The sequence below is a fragment of the Sinocyclocheilus anshuiensis genome, unplaced genomic scaffold (assembly GCF_001515605.1).
Source record: "Sinocyclocheilus anshuiensis isolate Anshui unplaced genomic scaffold, SAMN03320099.WGS_v1.1 scaffold51, whole genome shotgun sequence".
NCBI classification, from domain to species: Eukaryota; Metazoa; Chordata; class Actinopteri; order Cypriniformes; family Cyprinidae; genus Sinocyclocheilus; species Sinocyclocheilus anshuiensis.
In genome coordinates, this window is record NW_015548296.1 from 2,841,985 (window position 1) to 2,861,296 (window position 19,312).

The following is a 19,312-nucleotide window of genomic DNA, read 5'->3' on the forward strand; positions in this document are numbered from 1 at the left end:
TATATATATATATATATAATATACACGGCACACACACATATTATGTAAACAAAAACTTTTATTTTGGATGCGATTACTTGTTTGACAGCACTAATTAAAAGTCCTTTGAAATTTCAGTTGATTGTGTAGTATATACATTTTTTTTTTTAATTAGGATGAACTACACAGCGTATGATTTTGTTACTAGCATGTCCAGTTTTCCTGTTTATGTGCTCAATGCTGTAACAAATCAAGCACAACTAGCTTTTGAAGAACGTATGTGGTCAGTGCAGCTAAAACCATGGAAACAGAAGCAGAATCTAGAAATAAATGTGAATGTTTAGGGTTGTTGTTGCTGCATGTTTCTGTGGCTAGATGATTGAATGAACAGACCAACAGGATTCACAGTAGATTCTTCCTGACCTATTAATGTGCAAATCAACTTAACTGTTCCATGCTGGAAGTTTAGATCATGCACAAAAAGGCAGGTAGCCATATTGTCCTCCTAAGCGCTACTAAAGTACTTTTACCCTAGGAGACCCACATATTACAGTTCAGCTAATCAATAATAGGGATTGGTGGATGGGGGAAGGGTTTACAGGGGCTTAGAACAGAGTCCACTAGCTTTTAGAAGATAAACACATGTGATGTGGTCAGCAGAGAGGTGATCGTGTCTTTTTGTTTGTAGCTCTGCTTGCCCTGCGCACTGAAGCTGAATGGAAGGAGGTTAAGAAGACCGTCTCCTCACAGGTTCAGGACTCCAGCATCAACGAGGAGTTTTACAGGGTCAGTAAAGGCTGCTTAACTACCACGTGTTTAGTAGAACTTGACTTTGACCCCAATGTTGCTTGTTTGAACCCTGTTGGTGCAATCCATAAACTGGAGAGTTATGGAGATCCACTGTGACCTTTGTGACCTTGAGCAAAGCACTTAATTGCAGGTTGCACCAGGGTGACCATCCATGTAGTAAATGTACTATAAATTAGTTTGGATGGAGGCATTTTTGGGAGCTGCTTACACAGAACATGTTTTTGCGTTCCACTGCACAGATTTTTCTATGTAAACATGCACTTGACGGATATCTTTGACTCTTGCTGTAGCATCTTTTAGAGCATGTGCACATGAACACTGTGTCAAGTTAAATGAAGCGCAACTTGAAACTTGAGGGGGTCCTTTCTCATCTCAATTCTAATCTGTACCCACTCAAACTCACCCGCTATCAAATGGTCCTGCTTGTTTTTTATTTGTGTGTGTGTGTGCTCTGGCTTCGCATGTTTACATAGTTGTACACATTCGCAGATCTTCCCATTATAACAAAATGAAAAGAAAGCATACACGATGTACTGTGTCGCAATATTGGAAATATTTCTGTTTCTGTTCTTTTTAAAAAAAAATTCAGTGAGGAGTAAGCTAATAACCTATTCTTTTATTATCCTCACAGCGCGTTATGCGTTATGCTATGAAATTATTGCGGGGCAAATTAATTGTAATTTAATAATAAAAGTAACCTAATAATAATAATAGATCTAATAATAAGAATAAGAAGAATGTAACAGGCCTACATTAATTGGAAATGCTAAATACTCTTAATATTGCCAATATTTGATGCTTTTGACAATATCTCTGGCAATAGTCGACACATGATACACCGCACTAAATCGTTCCGACCGTCATTGGTCTGACAAGCCGATGTCAAAAATAGATCTGTGCATTGAGTGATGCAGAGTAAATTCAGAGTAACAAAACTACAGCAGCGACAAGTCTGTGTTGACTGCTGTGTTGACGCTGATAAGATGGCGCCGATGCTGATGGCTGCCTCCGTGGCGTGCTCCGCAGTTGTTTTTATGTTTTTGTTAGTTTGTCCTGTCTTTACTTATATCCCTGCAATCAGTTTCAACAGAGACAAATTGCTGGACATTCGGAAGTACACACCACCCGATATTTCACCGGTTTTCGATTATTCTGATGTTTTGCTGGACATTGTTGTCGGCGGAGCTGCGGCGCTGTTCAGATGCTTCAGGACGAGCAGACGGGGGAAGCGAGCCGGCGCGCTCGTCTCACATCCAGCACACTCCCTCTTTTAACTGTTGCCATCTGGTCGACGCTACAGAACACTGAGCACCAGAACGACCAGACACAGGAACAGTTTCTTCCCTCAGGCCATCCATCTCATGAACACTTAACAATAACTGTGGAACACACACTATTTATTCACTCATACACTTATTTATCTAACACTCATACTCAGTCTACACCTCAAATTTGCACATAATATACAGTACCTGTACATACAAAAACTGTCTATTGTAATATATCTGCACATACAACTGTCAATTTATATATTTTTATTCCTTATTTACTTGTTCTATTTTTTATTATCTGTGTTTTTTGTTCTGTCACTGTCATTCTGTTACACTGTGGAAGCTTCTGTCACGAAAACAAATTCCTCATATGTGTAAACATACCTGGAAATAAAGCTCATTCTGATTCTGATTCTGAATATATTTAGCAGCTTCTACAGTTAAAGATAAAGATCCTGCTCTGGCTATACTTCATAGTCATTTTGTAATAAATCCAAAAGCAAGTCATGTAAAAACGATCAAACAAAAACTAGGGAGTGGAAATGGCAAAGGAGCTAATGAGTGATTCTCTGCTGCCATCTACTGGATATTAAAGGTAATTTCATGTCATTTTCATCAGTCTTTGTTTTCCACTAGGAGACAATTTTTTTCATGTCATCTTCATGAATGAAATGGGAATCTTTAAAGTGAATTTTACTGCACAACTATAGAGTTTAAAAAAATAATAAAGGGTGTAAAATATTATGTTTAAAAATTTTTTTAAATGCATATATAGTATGCCTGTTATGTAAACTTTTCCATAACTATGATTATCAGAATACATTGCGGTAAACACTGAATCCCACAATGCATTGTGCCAGACAATCATATCCAGTATGACAACTGTCAGTTCTTTATTGACTCCTTATTCGATCACAATTTATATGCATTTTAAGCAAAATTAGATTACTATACAGAAGACGATAACTGCCCTAGTGAAGAATAAATATTTCATGCTAAGTATGCTACAAATACATTTACATATTTATGTACTTAATAAAAATACCCTGCAATTGTACTTTTAGTATGCTAAACTGGTATACTTAAAGTCTGCTAAATTGGAATAACTAATTTTGTGCTTAATGCATTTTAATTGTGCGGAAATACTACTGAAGTCCAACTAAAAATATATGCAGGTGCATCTCAATAAATTAGAATGTCGTGGAAAAGTTCATTTATTTCAGTAATTCAACTCAAATTGTGAAACTCGTGTATTAAATAAATTCAGTGCACACAGACTGAAGTAGTTTAAGTCTTTGGTTCTTTTAATTGTGATGATTTTGGCTCACATTTAACAAAAACCCACCAATTCACTATCTCAACAAATTAGAATATGGTGACATGCCAATCAGCTAATCAACTCAAAACACCTGCAAAGGTTTCCTGAGCCTTCAAAATGGTCTCTCAGTTTGGTTCACTAGGCTACACAATCATGGGGAAGACTGCTGATCTGACAGTCGTCCAGAAGACAATCATTGACACCCTTCACAAGGAGGGTAAGCCACAAACATTCATTGCCAAAGAAGCTGGCTGTTCACAGAGTGCTGTATCCAAGCATGTTAACAGCTGATATTATTCAAAGATCATACAATCCTCATCAAAAGTGACATGAAAACACATTTTTGGCTTAATATTGAGAAATAGATTTGAACTATACTTAGTATGAAATAAATGTATTTTAAATGTATTACTTTTTTACTAGGTGGATGTCACTTACTGAACTAAGCATGTGTGACAACAGTTTAGTGTACTGCTGCTTGATTATTGTTTATTGTTTGTATGTGTCCTATTTCACATACTGTTTTTAAAAATCAAAGTGTTTTTTTTTTTAATCCTTAAAGCAAATGAAAAAAACTCTCAATTAATCCCCATAATTTGAATTTAAGTTATAGGGCCATATTTACTAAACAGGGCAAATTAGCGTTAGAGAGCAATTCCATAAAAGAGCAGATGGGAAGAGAAAATTCTGTGTGTGATTTACTGACAATGCGCACATTAAAGAGCACAGACGCAGCCAGATCATTTCCATAATGACCAGCGCAATCTACCAAGAGCAGAGCAAATTACAGCCTGCTCTAAGACATGCTTTCTTTGGCTGTTAAATAATGGCGCAAATAGCAGTAATTTGACGAGTGCAAACTTTAATAAATCCCGTTGCGTGATTCATTTTAATATTCTCCTCTCATAAATTTTGTGTCTGAAAGGGAAACTCCTACGAATGCATATTCAATAAGGTCAGGTGCAAAAATAACTGTGTCCACACCTTTTCAGCGCTAATTCTTCACTGCGCATCTTTAGTAAATCCTGACAGTACTGTTTTAACGCCAAAAGACGGTTTGTGCTGACACAAGCTGTTAGTAAATCTGGCCCATAGTTTGCTTTATTTATATATATAAAAAATTTTTTTTTTTTTCTTGTAAATTCTTATTTGTCTGTATATTGTGGTGTGTGAAACAATGACAATGCTTTTTCTGCTTGTTTCTACTTTATTTTTTGTTTTTAAATTATTCAGTCATATTAAAACTATACACTTGTTTCTGTATTCAGGACAGATCAGCCATCAATCCACACTCCTTTACTGAAGGGATGAAGCTGGAAGCTGTGGACCCAGCAGCTCCCTTCACCATCAGTCCAGCCACTGTGATGAAGGTATCGTAATGGACCCTAAAGTTATCACCGCCAAAATTTGTGTAAACAGTTGTAGTTTGGATCTGTTACACTAATACTGTGCTATTACATATAGCTCTGTAATAGACAAATGTAGTGCTAATTTGGGGTTATCAACCAGAAATTACCTCTATTTTTCAGTTAGTATTCTGTCAAACACAACCTTTGCCTGTTATTAATGATGTTGGCTAAAAACAGGCCTTTAGAAGGGTCAAGAGAATTAGTCTCCTCAGTGTTACCACACATGAAGGTCAGACATTTCACACTGAAGGATGAGTGTTTTCCATAAACATGGGTGTTTTCCAGATAACTGAGCTCAGGATGAACAGGAAAACTAGTTGTAGAGCTGTGCCCTTCTTCTTAGCTCTGTGTGCTCTATTCATTTACGTGTTTGTCTGTGTGTGACAGGTGTTTAATGACCATTTTTTTCTGGTGCAAATGGACGATATGAGAGATGAGGCACAGAAAGAGGGAGGCGGACGCTCTTTCCTATGTCACAGAGACGGTCCAGGAATCTTTCTTACACAGTGGAGTCTGAAGAATGGAGTCAAGCTCAGCCCTCCTCTAGGTCCATACATTTAGCCTGCTTTTAATTGTCATATACAGTAAGGAAAGTGAAATAACACCAATGTCTAACAATTTATTAATAAAAGGACCTAACAGAAAGGAGGTCCACCCTTTTTTCAGAACAGCTTCTTTTTTTGGAATGCTGTCTTACAAGTCCTGAACTGTCTGTAGGGAACAATTGCATCATTCTTCTCGAGCAGGAAAACTTTGCCTAAAAGATCTGGTGATTGAATATGCCACCAAGCATTTCACTTCATCCTGCTGTCCATGAAACATTGGTTTTGTGGTAATGCGCACACATGAGCGAGCAGTGTCTTTACTGTAGGATGCTCTCTTGTCCTGAAAAATGGCTTAATTCGCTGGCAGTTATACTGCCCAGCAGAGCAGTCATTAGACCTAATGGCTGGTGTGGGACGGCTGGCCATGTCATTATGGATCCTTCCCCATTTTAACTAGGGGTGGAACGGTTCGCGGAAAAAAATCGAACCGTATGGTTCTCCACTCAGGGTTCGGCACGCGCTAGGACCGCGGTTCAACTTAAATCTGACAACGCATCTGTAATACGGTTTGCTATAAATAACACGTAAAACAAACAGGGTTCGGCTAATATATGTTTCTGTTGATGGATGCGCATTCTGGCTTCCCAACACATTACAACAACAGCGATGAAAAAAAAACGTGGACAAACCATTCACTCTCGTTCAATGCGAATGCCGTATGCTGGAATATGAGCATTCATTCCGTCATCACCCGGGTGCTGATAGCGCGCGCACAGGTGAGACCTGAACCGCACACATTGATAGCCTATCTGTGTTTAAGCTAAACTCATTTAAGCTTTGCCAGTTTAAACATTTAAGAGCCAGAGGACGCGAGTAGTTTTTTCTTGAGTAAAGAATAAATGTAAAGACGGAGCCCGAAAGGGGAACAGAGTCGCGTGACAGACAGTGATGAAGCTGGTATGTGTTTGCATTACACAAGCCACGGTTAAAGGGTTAGTTCACCCAAAAAGGAAAATTAGCCCATAAATTACTCACCCTCAAGTCATCCTAGGTGTATATGACTTTCTTAAAAAAAACTGAAAATCACTGTTTATTTTATATGTATCTTTACTTTACTAATTTATTTGTGCTGTTGCTTGTAGTTAGATAGATTATTCTTATTTTCTTTATTTTTATTTGACAGTATAGTTTTTGCCTAAACATAGCACATACCGCACCGCGCCGAAACCGTGACTCTAAAACCGTGATACAAACTGAACCGTGAGTAAGTTGAACCGTTCCACCCCTAATTTTAACAGCTGAAAACAGACACTGAGGCTTCAGCCAAACATAAACCCATTTGGATGAGAAATCCATTAATGCGATTCATCATTTATTTTGATCTGGTTTCCAGGTGTTTTCTTGACACCAGGTTGTGTTGATATACTGTGGTCTTAGTTTAGGATTTTGACCTCTTTGACCTCTTTGGACCTTTGTTGCTGTGAGCATTCACATATCAAAGTGTTTATTGTCAGATCTCTTTTACGCCTCACATGCTGCTAATTGCCAATCAACATATTGATTGGTTCATCATTTCAATTGCCATTGGGGCTCTGTTTGTGATTTACTTCAATGTTAAAATCTTGTTTCATCTAGCGTTTTCAGTTATTTTCTAATCTATATGTATATTAGGGAGTGAGTCATGCAGTTGACAGTTTCTCAGGTGCACTTGTTGACCTGTGCGTGTGTGTGTGTGTGTGTGTGTGTGTAGGGTTCCAAGGTCAGGACTTTGACTGGGCAGACTATCTAAAGCAGTGTGAAGCTGAAGCAGCCCCTCAGCAATGTTTTCCTCCTGTGAGTTTCTTATTCTACATATTTGGGGCAAAGGCATTACAAAAATACATTAAACACATTACAAATGCATTAAAAATGCTAATTTTACATAATTATATACCTCAATATAACTCTTTTATTGTTAACATGTTTTATATTTTTGAAAACTCATTTTAATAATAAAAAAACCTTATGAAGTACTTTGATATTATTAGTTAATTGAAGAAATTATCATACCATTTGACTGAATAATTTGACAGTAAATTGTGACTCTTAATATGTAAATATATTTTTTGTATATGTGTGTGTGTATATATATATATATATATATATATACATATTTTTATATACTGTATATTTTTTTTGAAAAAAATCTCTTACCTTCACGAAGGCTCGATCAAAATATGAAATTCTTGTAATGGCAAATCTGAATTTTCAGCATCATTACTCCAGTCTTCAGTGTCACATGATCCTTCAGAAATCAATCTAATATGCTTATTTGCTGCTCAAAAAACATTTATCTATTTGTTTCAGTGCTGCTGTATATTTTTCTGGAATTTAGTTTTTGGATTCTTTGATGAATAGAAATTAGAAATATGTTATAGCATTGAAAATGAAATGTCACTTTCGATCAATTTAATGCATCTTAATAAACGAATAAAAGTAATTATTTCTTTCAAATGATTAGAATTTATTGCAAGACTTTGACTTGCTTTTTAAATTTCCTTGTAGGACCCTTCTGATCAGTGCATTAAAGAGTCCATGATGCTGGAGGCTGTTAACCCACTCTGCCCTGAAAACATTCATGTAGCAACTGTTACCAAGGTCAAAGGTCAACACATGTGGATTCGTTTGGAAGGTGTGATGTCAACACTCTTTTTTTTTTTTTTTTTTTTTTTTTTTTTTTTTTTTTTTTTATTATGCAGTGTCTCCTTGAACTGGCTTCAGAGGAAACTAACAAAGCAGAGACCCTGATTAAAAATAGCAAGACCACTAATGGACTAATATAAGATTGGGCTTAACCCTTTATAGACATCACAGAAGGTCAGTAGGCTTATTTATCTCTCCCTCCCGCTCTTTGTTCAGGTCTGAAGCAAGCCATCCCAGAGATCATAGTTCACACAGACTCCATGGATATTTTTCCAGTGAGCTGGTGTGAGACCAATGGCTATTCTCTTCTGCACCCCTGCAAGCCCAAAGGTCAGTTTTACAGCCAAGGTGCTATGCACACAAATTGCTTCTTAAATTGATATTTATATTGGATGTTCCCTAGTAAAAAAGTAAAGAAAAAAAATATATATTTTAAATATATTTAGTTCATTGTAAGTATACTACAAATACATTTATTTATGTACTTAATAAAAATACCCTGCAATTGTACATTTGGTATACTAAACTGGTATACTTGAAGTTTGCTAAATTGGAACAACTAATTTTGTTCTTAATGCACTTTACATGTGCAGAAGTAGTGCTGAAGTCCAACTAAAGATATACTGAAGTATATTTGATTGTGCTAAAGTGGAACTATTGCAAGTATACTTCAGGTACACTTTAAATATTTAGCATTTAAAGACCGATATTATTCAATGATCATACAATCCTCATCAGTAGTGATATTAAAACACATTTTAGGCTTAATATTAAGAAATGTGCATTGTGCACAGATAGTACTCCAAATAGATCTCAAGCTATATGTCAGTAAATATGTTAATAGATTTTAACTATTAACATATATTTTAAACATATTACTTTTTTTACTAGGGTTGGCTTTTTAAGAGACATAAATTCATATTTTATGTGTTCTTTGCAGTGGAGAAACAGAGAAAGGTTGCAGTTGTTCAGCCAGAGAAACAGTAAGAAAGACACAAAAGTGTTTGAATTGAATTCAAGTACTTTTGATTATGGAAAAACACTCATTTATCTCTTTCATCACAGCCGGGTACCATCCAAAGACTCCTCACCTGATACTACCAAACAACAGATTAACAGCAGTCAGACTGAGATGGGTAGGTGCTAGATACACATCTGAACTTTTCTTCACATGCATTGCCTTCCTTGTCAGCCGTTTACACACTAATAAAAGCTCAGTGGTCTCTAACATGGTACTATTTTAATCTTGTCTGTGTCACCAACAGGCCAGGCGAATGGGAAGTACTGTTGCCCCAAGATCTATTTTAACCATCGCTGCTTTTCAGGGCCCTACCTCAATAAGGGCCGTATTGCAGAGCTGCCGCAGTGTGTGGGACCTGGGAACTGTGTCCTGGTGCTGAAGGAGGTTAGCCATAACAGACTGCTGATTTGCAGTAGTATTTAAATTTGTTCTTTCTAAATTACAAAATGTAACGAGTGAATGTTATTAATAGTACTTAAAACATCCTATTCTGCTGTATAAAACTCGAATGGAAATGTGCAAAAATGTATAATGGTGATTTTTACAGGGATCAAACCTGTTCTAAGACATGACACTAAGTGTCTGAACATAATAATAACAGGAACATGAGCAGCAAATCAGCATATTAGAATGATTTCTGAAGGATCATGTGACACTGAAGACTGGAGTAATGGTTGCTGAAAATATAGCTTTAAATTGAACTAATATTTCACATTACTGATTTTACCGTATTTGCAACCAAATAAATTCAGCCTTGGTAAGCATGAGACTTTTTTTCAAAAGCATTACAGAAAAATTTAATACATTTATAGTAGTACATAATAAAAATAATAATTTTAACCACTTTAACCGCCAGATGTAAAAATCTGAAAAATGTAGTAAAATAATAGCCTAGATGTTTATGGTTGCTGTAATATAGATAGGCAGTCACAATGAATATGTGTCGTTAACTAACAGCATGATTTGTATAAAATCATATCAAAGTCACCTCTGATAACAGATCAATTTTAATTGAAATGTAGAAACATTAATTTTCTGTAAAGCTGCTTTGAAACAATATGTATATCCTTTTATCTGCATTTTGTAATAACTTTAAACATGGCTCAGAAACTGGAGTTGAACTATTCTGTTCTGTTTTGACTGTGTGTTGGTAATGCTGACCTGTGGCCTGTCCAGGTGCTGACACTGCTGATAAATTCTGCCTATAAGCCCAGTCGAGTGCTGAGAGAGCTGCAGCTGGACCAGGAGGGCCGCTGGCAGGGTCATGGAGAGACACTTAAAGCCAAGTGAGTATATGGTGCCCTAAACATTTCTTTTCTGCAGAAGTGAAGAGAAAAAAAAAACATGTCTACAGAGGTACCTGTAAAAGGTTGATTAAACAGGTTGTTGGAACAAGTTTTTTATAATTGTTTATAATAATTAACATAAATAGTTTGCTTTCAGTTTTCTGACCAGACTTTGTGCTTTACAGGTACAAAGGGAAGAGTTACAGAGCGACAGTAGCGATTGTTCGCACTGCAGACCAGGTGGCTGATTTCTGTCGGAAAACCTGCATTAAGCTGGAGTGCTGTCCCAACCTGTTCGGCCCACGAATGGTGCTGGAGCGCTGCTCAGAGAACTGCTCTGTGCTCACCAAAACCAAATACAGTGAGCCTCTTTTCTCTATTTGATCAATATCAGTACATATTAGGGGTGTCGAAATGAAATGTTGCATCGCGATGCGGACGTGGACGATTCTGCATCGATGCAGTAATAGACCATAATCGATTATAGCCTTCTGACGTCATTCACATGCCACATGCGCGCGCGAGTATTAAAAATGCACTCTCTATTTTAAAATCTGAGCTTAGCTTTTTCCCACACATGGCACATGTGCGCGCTAGAGACAATCGCGGCGGGCTTCATTGCACAGGATATGCGCTGTGAGACATGTGTGTATTGCTTGACTGTGCTTCCATTGGCTGTAATTTTAGTCTTTTACTTTGGATGTGCTTTCGTTTCTGCCGTTTGGAATGCAGTAGCCTACGTATTAGATGCATGTAACTCACGTACTGACAGACTTTCACGTGTGCTTTGTGCTTCTCCTGAAGCTCGCGGCTGCGGTTAAATGCACTTGCATCTACTTTTATGATACGAAATTGATGTAAACAATCAGTTATGTTTTCAGGACAAAACATCTGATATGTCCAAATAGATCTGTGCATTAGTGTGAATGCAGCCTATTAAAGCTGCCACTGTCTATGATCTCATCAGTAATAATCAAATGGCAAAAAAAGAAAAACCCATAACTATGATTAGCCTATCTGTAAACTTTCGGATACTTAAAGCACTCCCAGATAATGAAAGTGCTTTTTGTTTATCCCTTGTATTTTCCCCCTTTATTACTTTGTATATGCTGGTATGTTTTAAAAGCTATATTTACTTTTAATTCTTAACAATAATTAATCAATTATATATTAATTAATATAATATTAATAATAATTATTATTAAGTAGCCTGCTTATATAATTTAATAAAACTGCACAAAATAAATTAGATATAATCGTGATGCTTCGTGATATCGAATTGAATTGAATCGTAGACATTATAATCGTAATCGAATTGAATCATGAAACCAGTGCCGATTCACACCCCTAGTACATATAGGAGTTACATAGGAAAACACTCCCATGTCTCATTTAACCCCAAAATCAATGAGGACTCACAACATTTTCAATACCATAAAGTTATTTTTTTTTAATTATAACTCCTATTTTATTTTTATTTTTTACAGTATTTGTTTTTAAGTTGTTTTGTAATAATAATATAGTAATAATAATATATATGCTTTGCAGCGTTTAATGCTGATTGTGATCTATAAACAGTTTTTTTTTTTTACATTACAGCAATAACTGTTGTGGGTTTTTTTTTATTATATATATATATATATATATATATATAGATATATACATTTTTTTTTGTTTAATCTTGTATGAAAAACAAACAATGACCCGGACAAATTCACCCATGATTCATTTAAATTTCATGATAGTATAAATGATGTGTTCTACTTTACTTTCTGTTTAGAATGGCTCTGTAAAACTAACAGTACCTGTTTTATAGCATATTACTATGGGAAGAAAAAGAGCAGGCGTGTGGGCCGACCTCCCGGCGGACACTCCAACTTAGAGGGAGGTGTGAAGAGACGAGGCAGGAGGAGGAAGAGGAGGAAGCAGCTCTTCGTCCACAAAAAGAGACGTTCTTCTGCTTCAGTTGACAACACTCCGGCAGGTTCCCCTCAGGTAACAAACGCAACATTGGACTGCAAAAATCTGAGACCTCTAGTGAAAATGCTTCTATTTTGCATTTTTCTAATTCAATACAAATGCTTCTAATTATAAACATTATCAGCATAACAATTTATGTAATAAGATAAAGTATTTAGTATTACATTTTGAATGCCACAGATTTTGTGTTCTACAAATAGTCCAAATTCGTAAACATTTTTGCTTTATTTTACATCATAATGCTTTACTTTTAGATTATCTCTAGGTTTAATTAGACTCTTGAACCCAGATTTTCAGATGTTTGGACCACACTAAATGCAAATCAAATATATCCAGAATAACTGCTCAACAAGAACCATCTTCCTACATCTGTTTTAATGTGGTCATTAGAATGTGAAATGCACAATCTGGTGAAACATTTGCACTCGGAGTAAATGCCATTGCCATTTAGATTCAGCCCATGAGCAGAATTCAGATGTGTCTACCATCAAAATCAACATCTTGGCCATTATTATAAAATATATGTAAGTTAAACCAGAATGAGCATTAAACTGGATCTACAAATCTACTAATGTCACTGTTTGGTCTTACAGGGCAGTGGTGATGAAGAAGATCTGGATGAGGATGACTCTCTAAGTGAAGACACGGGCTCTGAACTGCAAGACGAGCTGATGGATGACTCTGAATATTCAGAGAAGAAGTCACAGCCCCCCACCCCCTCCCCTTCCCCTCCAGAAACCCCCCGTCCCACACGCAGACGGCGCAAAGCTCGCTCACCATCCTGCTCGGATGATGAGAACAGACCTCCTTCACCCAAGGTAACACTGGGGTTTCTAGAACTATTAGACAATAATGTAATATTTAATATTAATTTGTAGCAGTGATTCTTAACCATGGGGCTGGGGCCTACTTGGGGGCATCAGCACACTTCCAAGAGGTGGTAAAATTGCTAAAAATTATTTAAAATAAGAATAAATATGCTTTAAGCTAAAACAACTAAAGATCAAGATGTAAGCTGACATAGTTATTTTTATTGGTTTCTGTGGAAAAATGGAAAGCAGCTTTCAGCATTAAAACTACAAATATCATGGGGCCCTAAATCTCATTTTTGAGAGGCCTTGAAGTGAGAAAGTATACAGTATACTTTTAACATTTAGGAATATAACTCCATATTAACTAGGTTTTGTACTGTTTTGTGTATGATAACACATAATGCAGTACTGACTGTTTTGCTGTCTCTTCTGAAGAGTCCACGTACTGAAGTTCCTCCGAAGCTGTGTTTGGACAGCAGTCCACTAGAATGGAGTGTCACAGATGTTGTTCGTTTCATCAGGACCACCGATTGTGCTCCACTGGCACGCATCTTTATGGATCAAGTAATGAACACGCACCTCTAATATATCCACAGCTCCAGTACATTAAAGGGGTCATATGATGCGATTTCAATTTTTCCTTTCTCTTTGGAGTGTTACAAGCTCTTGGTGCATAAAGAAGATCTGTAAAGTTGCAAAGACTAAAGTCTCAATTGTTTAATATATTTTACATTTTAATTTGTTTCTGTGATGGCAAAGCTGAATTTTTAGCAGCCATAACTCCAGTCTTCAGTGTCACATGATCCTTCTGTTATATTTGATGCTCAGGAAACTTTTCTTATTAGTTATTAAGGTTTCAGAATTCTTTGATTAACAGAAAGTTCTAAAGAACAGCATTTATTTGAAATAAAAATATTTTGTTTTACTGATTTTTGATCAATTCAATGAATCCATGTTAAATAAAAGCTGCAATTTCCTATACATTAGAGAGTTTACTTAAAATAGCGCTTAAAAATATGCAATTATTAATTATTACAATTACAGACCCCACAACATCCCTTATATTTAAAAAAAAATAATAATAATTATATATTAAATTGTGGTTCGATGGTTGGGAATAAAAATTGATTAAATGGGTTAAATAAATGCATTTCACGATAAAAATGCATAACTTTTGCTGTTCCGTAAGTAAATTCTAAGATTTATTAGAATTTAATGAATTGCACCTGCTGCTACAAGGGATTTTCTTAGAACTACATATCCCATCATGCTTTAGTACGACGTGACATAGTGATGACGCAATAGATCGTCGCGTAAATGAGTGTAAAGGGCACCTGAATACATTGGAAACATGTATATCAAGCCGTAATACGTTCTAGTATAGATTATGGGTGTGCATTGTATGGTGCTGCAGCAAAATCAGAATTAAAGAAACTGGACAACATACAGTCTAGAGCACTTAGAATCTGCTGTGGAGCAATAAGGTCAACCACTCTATATGCTATCAGGGTTGAAACGGGAGATGCCATTAGATTTAAGAAGAGAAAAGCTTGCGATGATGTATTCGGGTGATGTATTTACAGGGTAGTAATAAGAATCATTGAACACACATAATTTTAAATGATTGTTGGGAATATAAAAAGAATGGAGGAAATAGTTTTGGATGGAAATATGAACAGTGGGTCAAGGATTGTGGTTTGGAGAATGAAGTAATCTGTCCCAACAAGCCATTAAATTGGGTATCGGTATGGAATATTCCTGAACCTATTGTTGAAATGAGATTGTTGGAGGCCCAGGAAAAAGCAGAAGAAAGATATACTAATAGTTATGAAATCAATGTTTTTATGAGATAATTTTTTTATACAGATCAATACAGATGGATCTAAAGACCCAATCAAACAAAAAGTGGGAATAGGAGTGTACATTCCAAGATTTAAGACAAAAATAAGTTTAAGGTTAAGTGACAAATTGATTAACTGCTATAATAGTAGGATTGCAATGGGTAGAACAGATTAAGCCAAATAGGATTGTTATTTGGTCAGATTCTTCATCAGCTCTTAAAAGTAGCCTATACTGTCAACAAAAACTGATAGAGAAGACCTGCTAGTAGAAATGTATACATTACTGTTCAGACTGAAAATAGAGGGTATAATTGTATACTTTTGTTGGGTAGCCTATATCGGGATAGCAGGGAATGAAACAGCGGATAAATTAGCAAAAGAAGCTTTAAAGAAAAACTTGGTGGATGTTACCTCTGGGAAGAAATGAGATAAAATCAGTAATTAACAGGAAAATAATAAGAATATGGCAACAAAGATGAGAAAATAACAGCACAGGTAGGTGGTATTATAATAATGTCAAATCAGTTGGGGGAAAAAGAACAGTTTTATGGAAGGCACAGAAAGGAAGAAGTAATGATTTCTAGATTAAGGATGGGTCACACAGGACTAAATTCAACACTTGCATTAATGGGGAAGCATGAAAATGGTATGTGTGATGAATGTGGTGTTTTTGAAACAGTAGAGCATGTGCTCTTTAAATGTAGTAAATATGATGATGAGCGTAACAGTCTTTTTTTTAGCAATATAAGGAACAGGCCAGTGAGTGTCATGCACCTTCTGGGAAAGGGTTTGAGTGATAGTCTGGGGTGGGTGGGGCATTACAATTATGATTATTTATTTTTTTAATAGCAATACAGATTCAGCTCCCATGTGCGCAAGATATACAGTAGGTGGCGGTAATACTCCTAAGGAGTGAACGGCCATTGAACACAAAGAAGAATACATTGGAAAAGGAAGTGTCCTGCCTTTACGGAGAATATTTCTCTTTTCCAGATACGTATGTGACTAGTTTGGGCGCCGACCTTCTTGAATCTGAGCAGATTGAGAATCAGCTATTTTCTTGAAAGCAGCGGTGGCGGGTTTTTCCTCAGATGGTTTGCTAGCAGGAGCGCCTTTGACCGGACTCTCGCTACAAAACAGCAGAACTACCAAATCAGCCGCGTAATATTTGCCTTTCAAAACGAGTTATAACGGGAAGTAAAGGTTTAAAGGCCTTATTTATTGAGTTAATTTAACCGTAACCGTTTAACTGCTTTAATTTAACCATAAAGCCACAGTATTTTATTCTAGCAGCTAACCGCACGCACTGTACAATAATATAACCGATAAATGTCTCCATGACAACGCGTGTGTGTTGTAGTATTGAGAGCATCAACCGCTACCATTACACATCTGAGTCTGTAGCATGTTTACTCGATGCTGAAGGAGATGTTTATACAGCACAACCTGCTGACAGACATTAGGTAGCTCTGGATAGCGACGCATCGAGGTCCAGTATGAAACACGATACATCTGCGCTTCAGTAACCGTGACTGGAGGCTCAGGAGAGCCTTCATTATGTACGCTAGCTGTGTCATCGTCCTGTCGATCATCTCCACCTCTCGAGACTGATATTTTCTGCCTTTTTTTGACTCGTGATCCACCAAGTGTTGCACAATGGCGGGTGTTGGGGTCAGCGTGCTGTCGCAGGGTCAGCTGCCGTCTGCATCCTCCAACTCCTCGCCCACTGATCCTGATACCCGGGGCTGCTCAAGCGGGGACTTCATGGACTCCTTTGGCATCTTCCTGCAGGGCCTTCTGGGAGTGGTGGCCTTCAGCACCCTTATGTGTAAGTATAGGGTAACTGTCTTCATTAAAGGAGTAGTTAATCCCAAAAAATGAAAATGTACTCCCCCCTCAGGCCATCCGAGATGTACATGAGTTTGTTTCTTGATCGGAACAGATTTGGAGAAATTTAGCATTACATTTCTTGCTAACCAAATAGATCCTCTTAAGTGAATGGGTGCCATCAGAGTCCTAACAGCTGATAAAAACATCACAGTAATCCATACGACTCCAGTCTATCAATAACCATCTTGTGAAGCGAAAAGCTGCATGTTTGTATTATCCAAATCCATCATGAAACAAATATTGCAATGTTTTATTAGCTGTTTGGACTCTCATTCTGATGGCACCCATCCAGTCATTTAATCCACTTAAACGAGTCCCTATAAACTCGCATTCCTCTGCCTCCACTTTTGAGCACAACGGCCACATCTCAAAATCTATTAAACAACGATGCATTGGACCAAGTTGTTGCCCCACATTTTTTTCAATAATCTTTTACACTCAAATGTGTGTACACGCATATGTCATAATATGGATAAACGGCTCTGTCTGTACTTTTTTTTTTGCAACATTAAAGGAACTTGATCAATTCAGGTTGACTCATTGAACACTTAAGAGTTTGGTCCTAGAAGTGCGCAGGTCAAGGCATGTTTGTGAATCATTCAGTGCAGTGCTGCACCTGCATGCTCACCACTGTCAACCTGACACAGTACTTTAATTAAAGACTCTGTGAGCACATTTAAAGGGTACATAATGTTGGATCTTTGGTTTTTGCTTGGCCACACCCCCTCAGATCTTCTTAACTTGTTTAGGTCATTTACAGACCCCTGGTCTTTGGGCATGTGTGTACTTGCATACACTTCTTACGTCTCATTGACATGAAAGAATATGTGTCGGGATGTTCATACCAAGAACGATGACTATAAAGTTTAAAAAAATCACTCTAAATATAATGGAGTCAAAACCACAACAACAACACAGGGGAATGATATCGTTGAGATCACTTTGAGCCACTTTTTTCTTTAAAAAAAAAAAAAAATCTAATTTCATTCACTAATAACCAATAGATAATTTTGTATTTGTATGCATAAGAGAACTTCTCACAAAAAATAGAATAGACTTTATTAAAGCATGTTTTAAAGTTGAAGATAGGTTTTTACTAGTTGTCATTGTTTTTATGACCCATCAAGTGACCCAGAGATCACCTGACTCTTAGGTCTCTTAACTCAATAGAGTTAAAAAAAAAACACTACAACAGTCCAAAAGAACAGGGTAACCCAGAGGAATATACGAGATGTGTGAAATTGTAAGTTATGTGTCATCATCTCTCAGTGTTTATGTGAGCTGTAATTGTAAAGAGTAAAAGATTGTGTTCAGAGGACACAGTTAATAGCTGTACACAAACAAACAGCCATTGTGTGAAACAGGCTGCCCTTTATTCGTGTGAACCATTGGGTCACGTTTGGAAACTAGGGTGGCTGCACTAGCGGTTTCCACAGCCTAAAAAGCAGCAATTCTCACTGCTGCTTTTGAAGCAACTGCCAGCAATTACATTTGTTTTTATCTTTATCACTGTCCTCTCCGATGCAGCTTACAATGTTTTTGTTGTCAGAATCTAAAAATGTATATAAAAACATAAACGTACAGTTCATACATTCAGTGCACCTCTTTAAAATAATATTTTTATATTTTGGGGGATATAAAGAAAAAATATAATAAAGAAATTTGCATTATTAAAAGAATAGAAATAAAAAAGAAAACATTAAGTAGTTTTTTTTTTTGCAGTCTTTTATTATTTTTTTCTTAGGGAAAAATAAAATTTTGTAATGACTGCTTCAATTGCGCATTGTGTTTTGGTTTTGCATGTGAATGCAGAAAACTCTTTAAACCTGTGATGGAGCAGTTCCTCATTCGGCTCTTCCCCTTTTGAAATGTTAATCTCATGTATCATTTATTGGCCTCTGTGTTTTTGTAGCACTGTATCTGATAGAGCCAGGAAAGAGGTTTTTAGCATCAGTAGCACTACCCCCATGTGGCAGACATTATTGATCACCCCCATTTTTCCTGCTTCCGATATGAAAGCTTGTGTTTCTTCTCCACAGTGAAACGCTTCAGGGAGCCCAAGCATGAACGGAGACCCTGGAGAATCTGGTAAACCGCCATTTTGTGTCATTAGCAAGCCCTAGATCAGGACTATTCAATTAGTTTCATTTGAGGGCCGGATTATTGAATTGAAAATTTGAAAGGGGGTGGGGGGCATCCCGATCACTCTCTGTGGGGCCTATAAAATTAGAAATTAAATTGAAATGCATATTCAGCAGTAAAATGAAGTAACATTACCCACACCAACATCTATAAAAGGCTAACATTAGTGCTGCCTGTCAGTCGATTAAAAAAATTAACGAATTAATCGCACATTTTTCTGTAATTAATCGTGATTAATTGCATATTAATATATTGTCATAATTTCACATTGAACCTCCAAATTAATGTAGAAACAACATAAAGGTGGTATATTTAAAAAATGTGTT

At 36.7% G+C, this 19,312-nt stretch overlaps 2 protein-coding genes across 4 annotated transcripts in view; both read left to right on the forward strand.

The window, feature by feature from the left end:
* The window catches only part of LOC107656044 (scm-like with four MBT domains protein 1), a 23,273-nt gene extending 9,534 nt beyond the window's left edge, over window positions 1-13,739 (forward strand). Inside the window, exons 7-20 of the mRNA XM_016443701.1 lie at window positions 668-765; window positions 4,647-4,748; window positions 5,175-5,334; window positions 7,083-7,165; window positions 7,877-8,003; window positions 8,231-8,344; window positions 8,955-8,997; window positions 9,080-9,150; window positions 9,280-9,419; window positions 10,212-10,321; window positions 10,507-10,682; window positions 12,138-12,316; window positions 12,895-13,119; window positions 13,549-13,739. Of these exons, the coding sequence (XP_016299187.1) occupies window positions 668-765; window positions 4,647-4,748; window positions 5,175-5,334; window positions 7,083-7,165; window positions 7,877-8,003; window positions 8,231-8,344; window positions 8,955-8,997; window positions 9,080-9,150; window positions 9,280-9,419; window positions 10,212-10,321; window positions 10,507-10,682; window positions 12,138-12,316; window positions 12,895-13,119; window positions 13,549-13,698 (1,778 nt within the window). The 3' untranslated portion in view covers window positions 13,699-13,739. The remainder of the gene's footprint in view (window positions 1-667; window positions 766-4,646; window positions 4,749-5,174; window positions 5,335-7,082; window positions 7,166-7,876; window positions 8,004-8,230; window positions 8,345-8,954; window positions 8,998-9,079; window positions 9,151-9,279; window positions 9,420-10,211; window positions 10,322-10,506; window positions 10,683-12,137; window positions 12,317-12,894; window positions 13,120-13,548) is intronic.
* A 2,086-nt stretch (window positions 13,740-15,825) lies between these two features.
* Window positions 15,826-19,312, forward strand: part of LOC107656046 (store-operated calcium entry regulator STIMATE-like) — a 15,830-nt gene continuing 12,343 nt past the window's right edge. For 2 of the 3 annotated variants that reach the window (XM_016443707.1, XM_016443705.1), the window contains exons 1-2: window positions 15,826-16,782; window positions 18,884-18,932. In XM_016443707.1, the coding sequence (XP_016299193.1) occupies window positions 16,611-16,782; window positions 18,884-18,932 (221 nt within the window). In that variant the 5' untranslated portion in view covers window positions 15,826-16,610. The remainder of the gene's footprint in view (window positions 16,783-18,883; window positions 18,933-19,312) is intronic. The other variant, XM_016443706.1, reaches the window with a different exon arrangement.